General features: G+C 34.5%; 1 protein-coding gene across 1 annotated transcript; it reads right to left on the reverse strand.

The window, feature by feature from the left end:
• Positions 1-7376, reverse strand: GlcAT-S (Glucuronyltransferase S). Its single transcript, XM_089649918.1, has 3 exons — positions 7166-7376; positions 5177-5450; positions 1-5040 (listed from the first exon to the last, which is right to left on the reverse strand). The coding sequence occupies exons 1-3, from the start codon at positions 7240-7242 to the stop codon at positions 4645-4647; spliced, it is 747 nt and encodes a 248-aa protein (XP_089506044.1). The 5' UTR covers positions 7243-7376; the 3' UTR covers positions 1-4644.
• Between the last annotated feature and the right edge of the window lie 9583 nt (positions 7377-16959).

Below are 16959 nucleotides of genomic sequence, written 5' to 3' on the forward strand. Positions count from 1 at the left end.
TTTAACACGTTTTATCAAATAGAAGCAGATAGATAAACCAAAAAAAATGTATTAAAATGTGAATTCAAAAATTTTTCATACAACAATTTTCTTGAAGCAACATTAAATGTAATTATCTGAGCTCAAAATTTTAGTGGGTTACGCGCTGAAAACCTATAATAAAATGTAATCAGAGAATTTTGAAAATCTATAGTGAAATATCAGATTAAACTCATAGTGATAACAAAGACTGCAAAAAAAAAATATTCATAAATTCGACCAAGAAATATATATCGTTGACGATGAAACAATACCGCCAAAGAGACTGAAAATCATTTTATTTGTAATTCGATAGAGAAACAAATTTAGCCTATATTTCGTTATAGTACCTCTACATGAGAATTATACTGTAGAAAAATAGATATACGTAAATGTCTTGTAAATACGTTATTTTCAATCTACAAAATAATTAATGGCCATACATCATTTGAATTTTTAAGAAAAATTGAAAACCTGCAGAACAAACACACAGCTGAAACGAGGAAAAGAAATTAAATAAGACCCCCCTTCTGAAAAAAAAAAACCCAGTCAAAACAGAGTCTAAAGACGATGTACAATGAAGATATTGGCGAATTACCAGAAGAAATAACATTAGTAGAAAATGTAAACAAACTTAAATTAAGAAAATATGTGATTGGTGTACAGTAAAATAAAAAATATATAAGGATTGTGTTAGGACATAGATAAATATGTACCTGTAAAATACCACAAATAAATATATCGCATATAGCGGCAAATAAGCAATACCAGACAAACTACATTGGTTTTTTTTTAATGAAATTCTGCCTATCTCCAATACTCCCACTACAACACGGTTTTATGTGCACTAAAGTGTTGTGGCGGGAGTGTGGGGGGTATTATGAACCAACTATACAGACAAAGGCAGAATTTGCTTCTCTATCGAATTTCATAAATAAGTGAATTTTAGACTATGTTGCTTAGTTGATACTCCTCAAATGTTTTTTTGTCTATCGTGCACAATTAGATTTTTGGCATTTGGGTGGAATTGTTTATTCGTTGATGATACGCAAATGAAAATAATATTATCCTCTGCGATTAACAACACAGATTTAGTAACAATAAATAATGCAAAGAAAGTTCTAAATTTTGTAATTAATGACTGGAAGGAAGACATGGATGAACTTGCACCAATAAAATTGATAAAATCAAATATTTGAATAAATAAAAGTAAATTAAGTAATATTTGAATGATTCTTTATGCAATTAAACATGTAAAGAATGATGTTTTATATTTATAATTAAAAAAACTACACAATTACATGGTAATGAGATGAAAACTAAATTGAAATAGGCTGTTGGTTTTGCATTGGAAGAAGGAGCGCATCTATATTCAGTAATTTAAAAAAATTGTCAGATATATTTGTAAGAACTTTTTAAAAAAGATTTACGATAAAACTGTTGTAAAAGCTTTTGTCGAACAAAGTGTTGCTGTCATTTGATACGTTTTTGTTTATGTATTTTGTTACAGATGACACACATACACTTCACTTTGACTTTGGTTCAAGATTTTGCTTATGATAGCCTGCGATAAGCGAGCCCTAAAGGTCTGAGACAGAGGTGTGAAATCGTCGGATCACGACAATAGAAAGAATTGTAATTTTTTTGCTGGATTTTATTTAGGTATTGGAGCCAGGAAAGAGTCTAAAAGGGTCGAGAGGATACACTAAGTGGCATGAATGGCTAGGAAGTGACTAGAGAAACTAAAATAGACTAGGATGAGGTGATTTTGCACAGCGGTGCTGCCAAGGTCTGTTATCTATGTGAGGATATTGTGTCAGCGCTCTTTATTAGCAGCAGACACATGTCAGCGCTATATTAGCAGCAGACACATACCTGAACGGATGACGAACCTCGTGTTGGCACAATTGGTCTAAATAACAAATGTAGATCCTAGGAAACAAATTGTACAGCGCCCTTGAGGTGATTTTTCACAAAAACGGCGCTCTACAAATTATCCAATTATTATTATTATTATTATCGTCCGCAATAGAACTAACATCCGATATGGTAAAAAATTTCGATTCACTTTAGGGTGTATTTATTTTAACAGGATAAACAATAAATAAAGTTATCAAGACACGCACCAACTGCAGTACACAGCACACCCGAGGACCGCAAATTTTGAAGTGCGATGGCGCTGAATAGCCCTCTAACCATTGATGTATTTAGTCTATGCCTCTAACGTTTAATGACTTTATATAAATAACTTTTCAAAGATGTGTGGATTTGTCGTGGAACTGTCCGAGAGCTCAGAGTGCATCCTAATAATATGACATTCAACATTTGACTTTGTTATCTGTTCGGAGTTCTTGTAAGTTATGGTGCATACTTACTTGTTTGTCAGTCATAGATGTCATTTTTCAGTAGTGTGTTATGATGTAAAATTACCATTTTGGATTTAAGAAGTTGACCATTTTCATCTAAACAAATAAGCATTTACTTTCTTGTAAAATGATCTAGTCTTAGGCCGTCTATTTGTCAGACTTATTATTATTAGAATCAGGTCAGTTTCTTTTATCTACAACTTCTATTCCTCCAATCTTAAGAACATGCATAATTCTATTTGCCGTCACTTTTACATTTTTGGAATACATCTGGTTATTTTCGTTGGTGGCTTCTTTGCATTTGTTACCAAAACAGATGTTTCTTTTTTTAAATTAATGTTTCTTTCTAAGACTACATACAAAAAATACAATGAGACAGAATCGAAAGATATGTTAATAAATAATAATTATGAGATACATACATAAATAAATAAACATAAATATTCTGTACAAGGACAACTAGAAAAACCATAAGATTACGTTATGTTAAAATTACTTATTTATCTTGCCAAGCAACTATATAGTGGTTTCTACTTGAAATTAATCAAATAAAGAACAATCATAGATTTATATAAGAAATAAGTTTTTGTTGTTATAAAAATACATGTATTACCAGTGGCGGTTGACTGCCTGCCTCATTATGAGTTTTAAAAAAATCATACATTGATCTTTCCCATAATGTATACATATTTCCCTAGATCTAAAGGAATGCCATCTCATCACTGCACCAGAGATTAGCGACCACAACAAGATTCATTTAAATGTCTGTGGCTAAATAATACAACATCATAGTTAACTAAAAATATTTTTAAACACGAAAATCACAATTTAATGTCATAGGTTACAAAAAATATTATTAAACACGAAATTGACAATTTACACAAGAAACTGTTCACTTTTAAAATAAAAAAAGTAACGCCTTCAGCAATTAACATATTTTAAAACACGATAATCTCAGAAAAAATCTGTTGATTCTTGCAAAATGCTGTTCCGTACAAATTTGGTGTTAACAAATCACATAGCTGCAGCGCACTCAGGCTGCTAGTAGATTTTCAAGGTTTGCAAGTCTACCGCTCTAGCGCAACTAGTATGTTTTCTTTGAACCTAAGAAATATTTATTTATTCTGTAAGAAACAAACAGCTTTTACATAATATAAAATGATAGATATAAATATAAAAGTTAACTGAAGTCAAGCCACAGAAGTTTCTTATGCTAAAGTTCATTGGAAATGAAGTTTTAATATCTTAAAATTAATTTGGTGTTAAAGGAAGGGGAGAGGAAGAGGAAAATAGGAAGAGGATAGGAGATGCTCCTGATACATTCCATGCTCTCATATTAATAATCGATCGTACGCATTACTTCATATCGATATTTCTTTAGGTTATTACCAAAAATGTCAATGCTGTAAATTTTTTTATTATATTGTGCACATATAAGAGGAATTGGGGAATTTTTTCGAATGTTTGTTCTATACGAGGGTAATTAAAATAAATTAGATTGTCGGGTTGATCTAGACGGAATATGAAGATTTATTAAATTGGTAAGTTCTGGTGAGTCCAGACCATTATTTAGGATTTTAAACAATAAGATTTGATCAAAAATTAAACGTCGTGTTTGGAGGGAGTTAAAATTATGAAATTCCAAAAAATATGACGGAAGATTCCAAAGGTGCAGAAATTCATAACATACCTATGGGATTTGGGATTTATTTTGGACTCTTGAGCAATATGAGTATCAGTTGGACGGGTGGATTTTTTTAGCAAGGAATTTAAACGGCGTAGGTACTGTTTAAACTTTGGTAAAATTATAATAAAAGTTTGTCTTATTTCCTTATATTTTTACAGCACAAACGCACTTTACAGAAAACTGCCACCGTGTATTACTAAGCATTGGTGAGACTATGTAACTTATGATTAATAAATAATAAAAAAATAAGATGAATAAAGATTTGGTAGTTAGTGGAAAAAAGCTTTAGTATATAGCACCTAACAATATATAGAAATGATTATTATTGCAGAACATAGTTCAAAAGACAAGATACCTACTTAACAATATTATGTAAAAAAAATTAACTTTAAAATGCAATTAGTTAAGTGTATAGGGTTACCAACTAACAATGTAAACATTATTACTATCATAATGTGATATTGATTAATAATATAATATGTTGTGGAAGTCCTATTATTAAATATTAAACCCTTAGGGTAGGTAACTAGGCATTAACATTATTTATCAGGCGGTTATTTTAAAATTATGAAATCACAGTGATTTGGTTTGACCATCTTTAGTAATATGCGGAGTTGCCCCCTTGGACGATGTCAGGACTCCCATCCCGTGGTGGGTGACCTCCCGAATGAGTAGCGCCAAGTTGGAGTGCAGCAGGTTGCTTTCCATGGACTTGATGTTCATCAGCAGCTTGGCGACATTCTTCCGTCGAGTCTGAGTGTGCCAAACCAGTATTTCAGTACAGTTGTTGGCTTTGGGCTCTATGTCTTCTAGAGTTATGTTGTTGTTCCTTAAGAACCGGTCCTCTTCAAAACCTGCCTTATAGGGCATGGAAGCATTCTGCTTAAGGTATTGCAGGTTTATAGCAAACCCGGCCATGTCCACTGGCCAAATGCGTTTGGCCGGCCAAGAATCGAAGAATCCAATAACCTGGGAATGTAAAAACTCTATTAATTCTAGTGCTCAAATCAACATCTTACAATGTTGGATCATGCTCTCTGTGATCGACAATGAAGGAATGTTAGTGGCTTTTATCTAAAATTATGGTTTACATCACTATACGCACTTTTCCATTGTGAACGACGGGTGAAGAAACGCCGTATTCACCAATAAGTCCTACAGGGAACATTGAAATTTTATTGGTGGTCCTTATTTCACGGAATAACCGTAAATCGAATGTATTGTCATCATCGCCAAAATAGACCACGCCACTCTTTACATTGTCATGGATCCAACTCAGGGCGGCACGCCGGTTGGCGACTCCTCGTGGGGGAGTGGCCAATCTGCGGTAGTGCTCGGGCATTGGACTTGCCATGTGAGTGAATGGAACTCCCGTTCGTCTGAAAAACCATAAAAAAAAATACTTGCAGTCAATGAAGTGAATGAAGTACATCTTTAACTAATTTATTATTATTGTGAAGATAACTTTCAACATAAACAATATAGTGACACATCTGATGTCCATTAGCCAACAACTGGCATTGTATTGCATTGCTTTAGACCAGTGCTCCGCAACCTTTTCTCACCTACGACACACCAAATTTCTTCCTAGAATTACGCGGCACACCAAAAGCTAAAATATATACATATAAAATTGATACATAAATTTTACAATAATTTCTTTTTTTTTATTTGAAAACTATACATACAACTATAACATATTTATTTTTACGCAATCTTAATAATTATTATAAAATAATAATAAATTAATGAGCGATTAATTGTTAAATTAACCTGCGCTTGTTTCAATGAACACAAAAGTTTTATATTCGGCTCGATTTTTGACAGCGCAACCCGAAATTCTTGGTCAAGACCTTTTAAGCATGACCGCTTATCATTTTTAATTAATACAAGCATTGAAAAACTTTGCTCACATAAATATTGTCGTTGAAAATGGAAGTAGTGTTAAGAATGCTTTGATGGAAATGTGAGGATATTCTTTTTTAACGTAAATCCGGAAAACATCTAATTGATCTTAGGAGAAGTGAAGTTTTAATGTCATGTCATTATTTAAATCTGTAAATTCCACTCTAATTTGCAGAAGCATTGCTTCCGTAGAATTTATTGTATTGGTTGCAAAAAGATTTCGAATCCAATCGTATTGTTCCGTATGGAATAAAAATATCGACCAAATTTCTGCTGAAGCATACTTAAATGTTGTTGAGCCAGATCCACAGTTAATTGTTTGTTTTTAATTGTACTATGGTTGATCCTTTGGTACATTTCCAATCATCCTTTTTGCAACACTTTCTGCCAAAGTTCGTTATTAAGTTTATTCAAATGCTCGAATATATCAGCCATATATGCAAGTTTGGCTATCCAGTAATTATCATCGAGGTACTGATATAGTTTGGGCATATTTTGATTTAATCGAAACTCACACACCTCATAACGAAGCTCATCGTGTTCAAAAGTTCCTCAGGTAAATTTTTGACCATCAATACTTCTCGATGTATGCAGCAGTGTGTAAATTGTAACGCTGGATTTTTTTGTTTTACATAAAAGACAAAACCCTTTTTACTACCCGTCATTGCCCCAGCGCCATCCGTGCAAACGGCAATGGAATTGCTCCATTTAATATTATATATTTTGAAGAAATCATCGGTTACTTGAAAAAATTCTTCACCGGTAGTTCGCTCTGGAACCTGGTTACAAAATAAATAATGTTCTTTAATAAAGTCCTCGTCAACGAAAAGTACAATAGCTATCAACTGTGCTTTATTTTTAATATCGGTTGTTTCGTTGATCTGAAGCGCAAATTTTTCAGCCAATAGCAGTTTTCTAACCAGTGTTTCTAATATATTGTGAATACGTCTTTTAACAGTATCTGCAGACAATGAAAAATATTTTGTCATTGTGTATTAAATACATAATGAAATATTGTAAAATGTCAAATACATTGAATTTGACCGCGGCACACCTGTGTCCGGCTCACGGCACACCAGTGTGCCACGGCACACCGGTTGCGGAGCACTGCTTTAGACAGTCATATAATTTCTTATTTGACAGCCAATATAATAGTTTTATTATTTCTGTACACACTCCTTGAACTGACCTCAATATTGCCTCCACTGCATCATTGCATGATTTTCTGTCATCTGCGACTATCCAATGAATTCTTGGAACATTCATCAAAGTCTGACCCAGCCTGATAAGCTCTGGAGACTGTTCGGGTCAGGGGTATGTTGGTGTAATAAATAGGATCAAATTTAGAGAAGGATCTTTATCAATGTTTGGACGCAAATCCTCCATATTTATTGAGCACAGTTGTGTGATCGGCAAGTTGTTGTCTTCATGTTTACTGTAATATCTGTAAAGATTAATAAATTTAATATCTGTAAAGAAAATTTCAAGAAACATTATATGGCAACAGATTTTCGCAATACAATATCAATAGGTATGTGATCACAAAATGGGGTTAAATTCGCAAAACAAAGTCCTAAAGTTTTATAACATTCTTGGATTAAAAACAGCATATTCATAAGTAATAATAGGTGGGTACATCAAACAGCAAAAAAAATATAAATAATTTTATCGCCAACGGATTCGCAATCCTAGTGGTTTGTGTCTAGTGTACTAATTCTAATTATGTAATAAGAAATGGAAATAAATAATTTTACCGCCACCGGATTCGCAATCCTAGAGGTTTGTGTCTAGTGTACTAATTCTAATTATGTAATAAGAAATGGAAATAAATAATTTTACCGCCACCGGATTCGCAATCCTAGAGGTTTGTGTCTAGTGTACTAATTCTAATTATGTAATAAGAAATGGAAATAAATAATTTTACCGCTATCAGATTCGCACTCCTACTAGGTTTGTGTCTAGTGTACTGATTCTAATTATGTAATAATAAATAGAAAACAAACGTAGAGCATAAAGTAAACATTTATAATTTTTTTGAGGTTTCTGTGTCAAAGGTCAAAGAATACAACAGAATGATGCTGATTGTGTTATTCATACACTTTTTGAAGAATTGAGGTCTAAATCGTAAAACAAATTATTTTCACAAGGATAATATTAGAATGCTTGCGTGTTCTCCAGAGACCCATCAGCAGTGCATGGTTAAAGGATCGAAAAAATATTGGTTATTTACATTTTAAAAGCTTCATTCATTGTGTTCAAAAATTCAATTTTAAAAATCTTGTCTCACAAATATAAAGTGCAAATACTTAGCAAAGGTACATGATAAAACATACCCGTTGTACACATGTAATTTCGTTTTATCATAGACCACATATACTTGCAATTGGTTTTTGGTATCAGTTATTAGATGGCTAGATCAAAACTAAATGCAGAAAACCACATAAGAGGATTAACGCTTGCAACACAATATCACTTCTACAAACATAAACACACAATTCACTACAATCACACATATGCCCTGTTTACGGACACTGTAACACTGTCCGAAACGTTGACTAAAGAAAGAGGAAACGCAAAACAGCATAATTATACAAAAATTTACCACGATAATACTTTTGACCGTAAATAATCACAAATCAGATTTATTATTAAAACTTGTTCTGATCATATTTTGAAATACAGTTATTATGTTATAATTTATAACATGACTTGAATGGATATTGTGGCTGTATTTGGATGTTTAGGGAATGACCGTGGGTCAATAATAATACGCATTTCAGTTTAAATAAAAGCTGACTACACATACCTCTGCATGTTATTTAATGACGAATTCCAAACAACAAGTAATATAATAACGCTTATTGCTACAGCCATTGCAAACATCTTCTTCAAGCGAACGTTGGTAGTATTTACCACACCCATCTTGTCCCCGACAAGAACCCGTTCTGAACAGTTGCGTTTAGTTCTTAGGAGATGCAGCGCACCTGATGGTTGAATCACTTATCTACGAAAAAAACTCAGTGTAAGAAAATCATTGAAGTAATATGTCCAACTACCTTCTGGTAATCGCAAGTACTAGATTCACATAAATAGTCATTTTTAACTATAGCGTTTTTTGAATGATCATATGAGTAGATACCAAAAATAGCAAACATGATAAAAGTAAGTTAAATATGGGGATGATCTAAATACCATTATTTTGTAATTTAGAAAAGCAAAAGAAACTTGCTATTTATTATTAAAATTATTACTCCCATAAATTATTCACAAGGTGTAAAATTATTATTTTAAAATAAGATGGAGAAATGGGTTGTTAAAAAAGACATGTGGTAAATCAGTGAAATTGGTAGGTACATACTTTGTGTTTTTGATGACTGCGATCCGTGAATGCCATAGTATTTCTATATTCCAGTCAGATCAACACAGGTAAAAATGGGTAAAAAGTGAAGTGGGCTGTGGGCAACCATAGATGAACCGAACCGAGTGGAACCACCCTCCACCCTCACCCCATAAATAAACCCATAAACAAACCATTCTCTCTCACCCTGTCTCCTCCTATCACGACCCTTTCACTAGAGATGGTCCATAAATATACCACTCTCTAGATCGATATCTTCCGGCTTTTTGTATCCAACAGAATTATACAGTACTTAACCACAGATATACAAGCAGTACCTACCGTGCGGAGCAGAGCAGTAGACAAGGTAGAGGAAACTCAAGGCCATTTAAAAAAAGATGCGACCATAGACAACATAATTGCTCTCAGCCTACTCTATTCATTCACTAGCCCAAAAAAACTATTATAAAAATAAAAATCTCCTTGAAGCAGAAAAATGTCGAAATGTTTTCCAAGGGCAAGGTTCATCTGACTAAGAAAATAAACTTTTACAGTGCATTTCCTTAAGATGAAACTTGTTAATCTGAGAAGAAGTAACCCAAAATGACAAGAAATTTGCAAAAACACTGAAGAAAATTTCCAAAACATGATTGTCCGACAGTACGACGAAAAATTCCGACATTTTTCAGCCTCATGAACTCATGGTTACATATGTTTAAAAATCTTTAATTTCACCAAAACAATAAGATAATACAGGATAACACTAATCAATAACATGAATAAGTTTATCGATATAATAAATAACATTTATACGTTGTGGAGGAAGACATATGTCAAGTATGAAGCATTGTTCAAAAAACCGAACGAATAACCTAAAACTGTTAATTCACTTTAAACTTGAACTTACGTAGGTAGGTTGAATATAATATGTTTGTAACTCGCTAACACTATACTGGCTTATATTGTATTTTTATCACGAACAACTTTAACACGCAATATTTTCGACGGAAATGATAGTATTTCGGCAGAAAATGACAACCCGCGTGTATAAATAAACCACTCTCATTTTGTTTGAATGATTTGAAACTGATAAACGGCAAAATTCCGTCATCTCTTTCTGTTACACGAGTCATTATGGTAGAGAGCGAGAGATCAAACCAATCGTTCTGTTCTCACCAATGAGATCTGAGCTTTTAGCCATATTATTCGTTTTCTATAAGAATTTTGAGGTGGGCGTGGCGGTTTCAAATGAGTTTCAAGGCCAAAGCTTAGTTAAATGCCCCTGAGATGGTCGATATTCTTGTTCCAGTTACATGAAATCGGTTTTTCGCTGTCACTGGAACCGTTCATATTATTTCTCTGAGGAACCGGTTATTTTAGGAATTTCTATATTTATCAAAATTAAAAACTGAATAAAATATTTGAAGTTTTTGAAGAACCGGTTCCTTTTTTGGAATTTCTCTAGCCATCCCTCGCACCGCAATTTATTATTCACCCTTCGGGGATCAGTCAAAGTGGCCACCCAGGCCATGCCCAGGCCTCTAACTACCAACTAGTGCTTCCGACGGGTCAATGTTACCTTCGTATCACCGTTTCCCACGAATATATTGGTCTCCGCCCTTCGGAGATAAGTCAAAGACCAGGATGTACAGTATATCTAATGCAAACACGAGGACTCTGCAGACAAAGCTACTCCGTAGACCTTAGAGTCCCTGGATCGGGAAAGGGAAGTGCCTTGAACTCTTTTTGAAATTCCCCCATTGCTGAGTATAGATCAAAGACTGTTGCGTAACATTAAACTAGAATATTTCGTAGAATATCCAAACAGATTTATGAAACTTTAATTTAAAAATTTAAGAACATTATTATGTTTCTGACTTAAGATTAACTATAATTAACCTTTCAATTGTTTCGCATTTGAAAATACATGTTTGTTGAATCCAATTTATTATAGATAGCTTATTGAGGCTTACAAACCTCATTGTAATTAAACATTGACGAAAATAATATCAACAACTATAATAATAATAATAATAATAAGCCTTTTATTCTGAACTTCTGTTAGGTACATTAATATTAGAAATATTTTGTTTGTTATAATATATCCCGAAGCTCAGTTTGCCTCTTGGCATAGGCCTCCTCTAACAATTTCCATTGGGACCTGTCACGCGCTACTCTTCTCCATTGATGTCCAGCCGTGAGTTTTAGGTCGTCTTCCCATCTCATGTGTTGACGTCCTCTACTTCTCTTGCCATCTCTGGGATACCAGTCAGTGACATTTTTACACCATTTCTCTTGTGGGTCTCGGATCATATGACCTGTCCATCTCCATTTTTGGTGGTCTATTTGGGTAACTATATCGGCAACATTAGTTATCTCCCTTATTTTGCTACATCTCACTCTGTCCTGTTTTCTTATTCCTGTCAAACTTCTCTCCATGGCTCTCTGGCAGCGTTCCAACTTTTCTCTGTGGCGTTTGGTGAGTGCCCAAGTTTCGCATCCATAGGTGATGACTGGAATTATACACGTATAAATGATAATATTAAAATGACAAACACCAACAAAAAGTAACATCGCAACTAGGACTAAAGGGCGTGGGTTCGTGTCCCATTTACCACCGTTTCCATTTTATATTCTATATCTGTCTGTTTTATATTTTTATTGTGAGTACTTGCATTATCTTCGTCAATTATTGATTATTGTATTTTAACTTAATAAGTTTTTGTTCCTACCTTTTGTGTCTTAATAGAACTACAAATGAATATAACGCTCCTTATCAACCGCAGTGACAACCCATCTCTAATTAACTCTATCCCACCTTGTTCTCCCACATCTCTATTCACCCTACGGAAAAAAATACCATTCAGGATCGTTGCGAACCAAAATAATCCATATGAACATCATTTCATAGGATTTTCGGGTCATTTTCAAATATCCGCAGCAAGTTGCGGCGCATGCGCACTCGCTGGTAACTGGTAACCCGTTTCATATGACAGGTATGTCCATCAGTGTTGCCAACTCAGCTGTTTTAGAGCTAGATTTAGCTCTAAATTGAGGCTGTCAGCGCTCCAAAAAACTGGTTTCGCTTCATAATACCTAGATCGTTTTTTTCAAATAATCTAGCTGATTTTTTGTACAAAACTCTTCAACGACAAATGACAATTTAACAGTTATTTCTTTGGGAAACGGTTATTTTTGTGTTGAATTCTTGTTTTCATACCTCAGAATAACACTAGCCGCCACCCTCCTCCCCTCAAGGATGTTCAATTTTCGGTCTCTACTTATGACTGCTTTACACCATACTTTTTTTTCATAACGATCCCCAAATTGGGACCCACACGAACATTTTTCGCTTTACACAATCATTATTTTCATACTTGCGATTTCATACAAACAGTTGCTATTAGATAAGAAATAATATTTTGAGACGGTACTAAATAGTCAAAAAATGGCAGCACCTTGAACATAACCATAGATCACAACCATGAAATCATCTTTCACTGTCATTTGCGAGATGGTCATTACCCAATCGATGTTTTTGTCTACACCATGAGAATGGTTTGTTTATGGTCTACAAGTTCGTCTTCAAACCTTTGTCATAATGATTTTTATAAGTACAAATTGTCTACCTGATCCATCGTATCTTGATCGGTACGATATTCGTATAATAATGATGTGGAACTCACAAACATAGGAATTAATAGACGAGAAGATGATGGCGAGGGGTAAAATCAACTGTTGAAGAACGAAGGGGGTGAAGCTGACTGTGATTCGTCAATAAATCAATCTGACAGTAAATAGGCATCTCGCATTATAATATCACCATTTACTTCTTAAAAGTAAAATCTGCTTTTGAATGAATAGACATTTTTACATGGGAGCGCAAATTACTCGCCACGTTATGAACAAATTTGCGAAGTCCAAATTCGGCAAAAAAATTCGGTTCTATTTTCAGAGTCGAATATTTCGTTTAAGTATTTAGTTAAGACACTTTTATAAATGTTCATAATTTACTTCCCAGCAACCAACCAGCTTTGTGTTTCGCGTCCAGACGTTTCTCGATGTGATAGTAACAACTGATTCATATTATACGATGTGAATATGCTTAAAATAAAGTAAAATAATGCTTATATATGGAATGTAATACGACAATTGGGTTTATTCTCTTTTTCACATCTATTTTTTACAAGTTTTCATTGTACAAGTCAACATTTTGCCGTGTTATTTCGTAAAATGAACCGATGATGCCTCGACCATAGTTCGCACAAGAATGATGACGTCACGTTTTCAAATTTCACTTGAGGCCATACGCGAGCACAGCCGGCTCCAATGGAACCGGTATGGGAGTGGGGATAATACGCTTTTAATCACTTAGGGCAGGTCTACTAATATTCATATGTCTATGGGTGGAACTACTAAAACACAGCAGCGCAGATACCAAAACAACAGCTCTCAACCCTGTTTCCATAAATAAATCAGTCACCCTGTTTCTATTCATTATTTAAAAAGTATGTTACAATATCAAGTTAACTCGTAGATATTCTTTATTCTATCAGTTAACTTATGTAAAGTTCTCGTGTATTATTTCCTCAAAACAAAATATCAAATCATCAAACATACATGCGAAATTTACAAAATCTAATAGGTAATTCACACTAACAAACAGTAATAAATACATATTGTAGTTAATATGTAAACTTTTTATTGATAGTTTAAATATATAATAAATCAAATTCAAAATAAAACTGAGTATTATGTAACATTTTTTCGTAATATAGTTAGGTAAAACAGTTACAGGTGGCAGACGTCAAATAATGTCCAACATCTTAAAATGTAAGAAAATCGGTAATACCAGCTACCAGAATAGAACATGTCCCTTTTTTGAACCCGATTAGACAAATTGGATTGAAAAATGTGTCATGTAAAACAGCCATTGGCTATACCATACTTTCAAGATTAGCTCTTTTTTAGCTCCCTTTCAAGTGGCTTTATTTTTAAAATCATGTTGGCAACACTGATGTCCATATCCCACCCCACCATATCCATAATAGCATGTCATAATTTTCTCGATGTATAGGTTCTGTTTCATTCTTCCTTTGTTGTTTATTGGTATTGCGTAGTTTTGAACAACAATCGATCAGAGAAAACAAGGATATTTCAAACACTTGCGTCTCGGCTTATCCATGAATTATGCACCACTGCTGGTTGCGCAGTAAAAATTAGAATATGGAATTTTGTTGCTGTGGCACTCGAAAAACTGATCTAATTTGTCGACTTTCACTAAATTCAGGTATAATACCTCGAAATAAACATAATTTTACTAAAGTCATATTATGATATTCTGGTCTGTCGTGACTTGGCGTATCAGCCCTCCAAAGGATACCGTTGACTTTTGGAACACCCTGTACAAAATTCAAAATGTAAAATTTTGTACAGGGTGTTCAAAAAGTCAGGTGTCCTGAGGTAAAGTGCGCTAACTTCGGGGGGTGATTCTACACGAAAGTACAAGTAAAAAGATAATTATTTTTTTCTAAATTCCAACGTCTAAAGGTAGTTTAAGGTAAAAAAAAGTTTGTTTGTGAAAATTGTTTGTCTGGTAAAATGAATATTGGAATTTCTAAACAGTTATTCATCTTTGTTACTTCTACCATCATGTAGAATCAACTCCCGAAGTTAGCGCACTTTACCCCCGGACATCCTGTAGAATAATCAAAAAAGTACCTGTGACAAAACGTCAAAATATCCTGTTTTAAAAATATTCATGATAACAGTTGGTCAGACTCAAAAGGCAGTCAGCAAACATGAACAAGGGGTCCTTGAAGGGGGATCTATTTTGAATATTTTTAATGCAAAAAAAAACGGCAGCGGTACATTTTTCACACAAAACTTAAATATAGATTTGAGGCCAAAATACCTATGGGTACACTTTGTTTGGGGGCACATTTTGAAAGCTTTAAATCTATAGGAAAACAGTAAACCTTATCAAAAGTTTCGGGGTTCATGCAAGACCTCGTCATAAATCACGATTAGTGCTATGACACATAATCGTGATTTTGAGATATTCGAGCTTTAAAAGTTTATTTTTTATGTTACCCCTACAAAAGTGCCCCTGTCTGTATAGTGTAAATACAGAGGAGCTACGTTGCCACCCAGTTGGGCAGCGTAAAAAGGGATTTATTAGTGCGGGTCTTGAAGAAGCCCGGATTATAAGAAGCTGGAAAAAATAGATAGAAAGTACAAATAATAATTAAATATGTCTTTTTTTAATGTGTTGCTAATTACCCAAGGATATCAAAAAGGGTATATAAAAATACATAAAATAGCGAATACCGCATATTATCACGAACTAGTTGTATCTTCGCTTTTACATACTTATTTTCTCTCAAATTTTAATTTTTTTACCCAATTATTATTTTTCTTATATTCGCCATTAGTGTATTACCTACTCAATTTACGACATCTATCCGGGGCCTGCCCTACATGGGCCGTTCGATTGACCACTGGAGCAGTCCGCTCCGGGCGCCGAATTGTCAATGCGCTGATAATACCCAGCACCGAACAGTCCTAACACCTCGCCCTTGAGATTATTTTATTACAAAATAATTTAAAAATACAAATAATCCGAATATCGATACAGCAATTACAGGGGCGCCAAAAGCTTACTCGCGCCAGGCGATGTTTGGCTCATATCTAATCGGACAAAAAATGTAGCACCGCTTATGAAAAGGAGAGCCATTCAAAGAAAATGTAAATGTAAGTCCACTGCGACTTCTGCTACCATTCACATTTTTTTTTTTTTTTTAAAGAAAGACAAACATACCCAGGTTACGAATAACCCAACAATGTTTGAAAATCTCCTACTACCACCACAGAAAGCCGAAAATGTTGCTTGTGTTGTGATGGAGGACTTAGCCAGCCGAGGAATCGAACACGCGACGCTCGGGTGAGACCCAAGCGCTATGCCCACTCAACCACTGACCGGTCAAATTTGCATCATATATTCTCCTTACACTCCTTTCTTCGCTCATTCGCTCTACATGCCCAAACCATCTAAGCGTCCCTTTCTTGATCTTACTCATTACGCTTACATCATCCTTGCACTCTTTGCGGATCTCCACATTCCTCACACGATCGTACATGGTTTTACCACACATACACCTCAGGGATCTCATTTCAACAGCATTCAATCTACTTTCATCCTTTCTTTGCCAGTTCCATGCCTCGCTTCCAAACATCAGGGTAGGTACCAGCACTCCATTGCGGACTGCTCACTTCGCTTCTTTGGACAATTTTTTGTCAACGCCAAATGCGTTCAGTCCTCCATTCATGGAGTTACCTGCATTTACTCTTCTTTCAATATCTCTGTCAGGCTTCCCATCTCTCGTAAACATGCTTAACCATATTCAAAAAAATAAAACAAGACTAACTATAGTAAAAAATAAAAACAATAAAAAATCTGGCGAGCGCTGTTCGTTTGTTTATACAAGTCAAAAGACGCGAGCAGTGTTCGGGTATGGTTCGGGTTGTCGCGGTACGATACACGCGCCGTCCGCAAACACCGCTCGTTCAAAAGCATTAAGTTGCTTCCCCCGCAAACAGCAAATGTCGTGTGTGTTTTGTGACTCGAAAAACTGATCTAAGCCACC

This window comes from Hesperophylax consimilis, chromosome 31 (genome assembly GCF_061612785.1).
Source record: "Hesperophylax consimilis isolate HC1 chromosome 31, BYU_Hcon_1.0, whole genome shotgun sequence".
Taxonomy (NCBI): domain Eukaryota; kingdom Metazoa; phylum Arthropoda; class Insecta; order Trichoptera; family Limnephilidae; genus Hesperophylax; species Hesperophylax consimilis.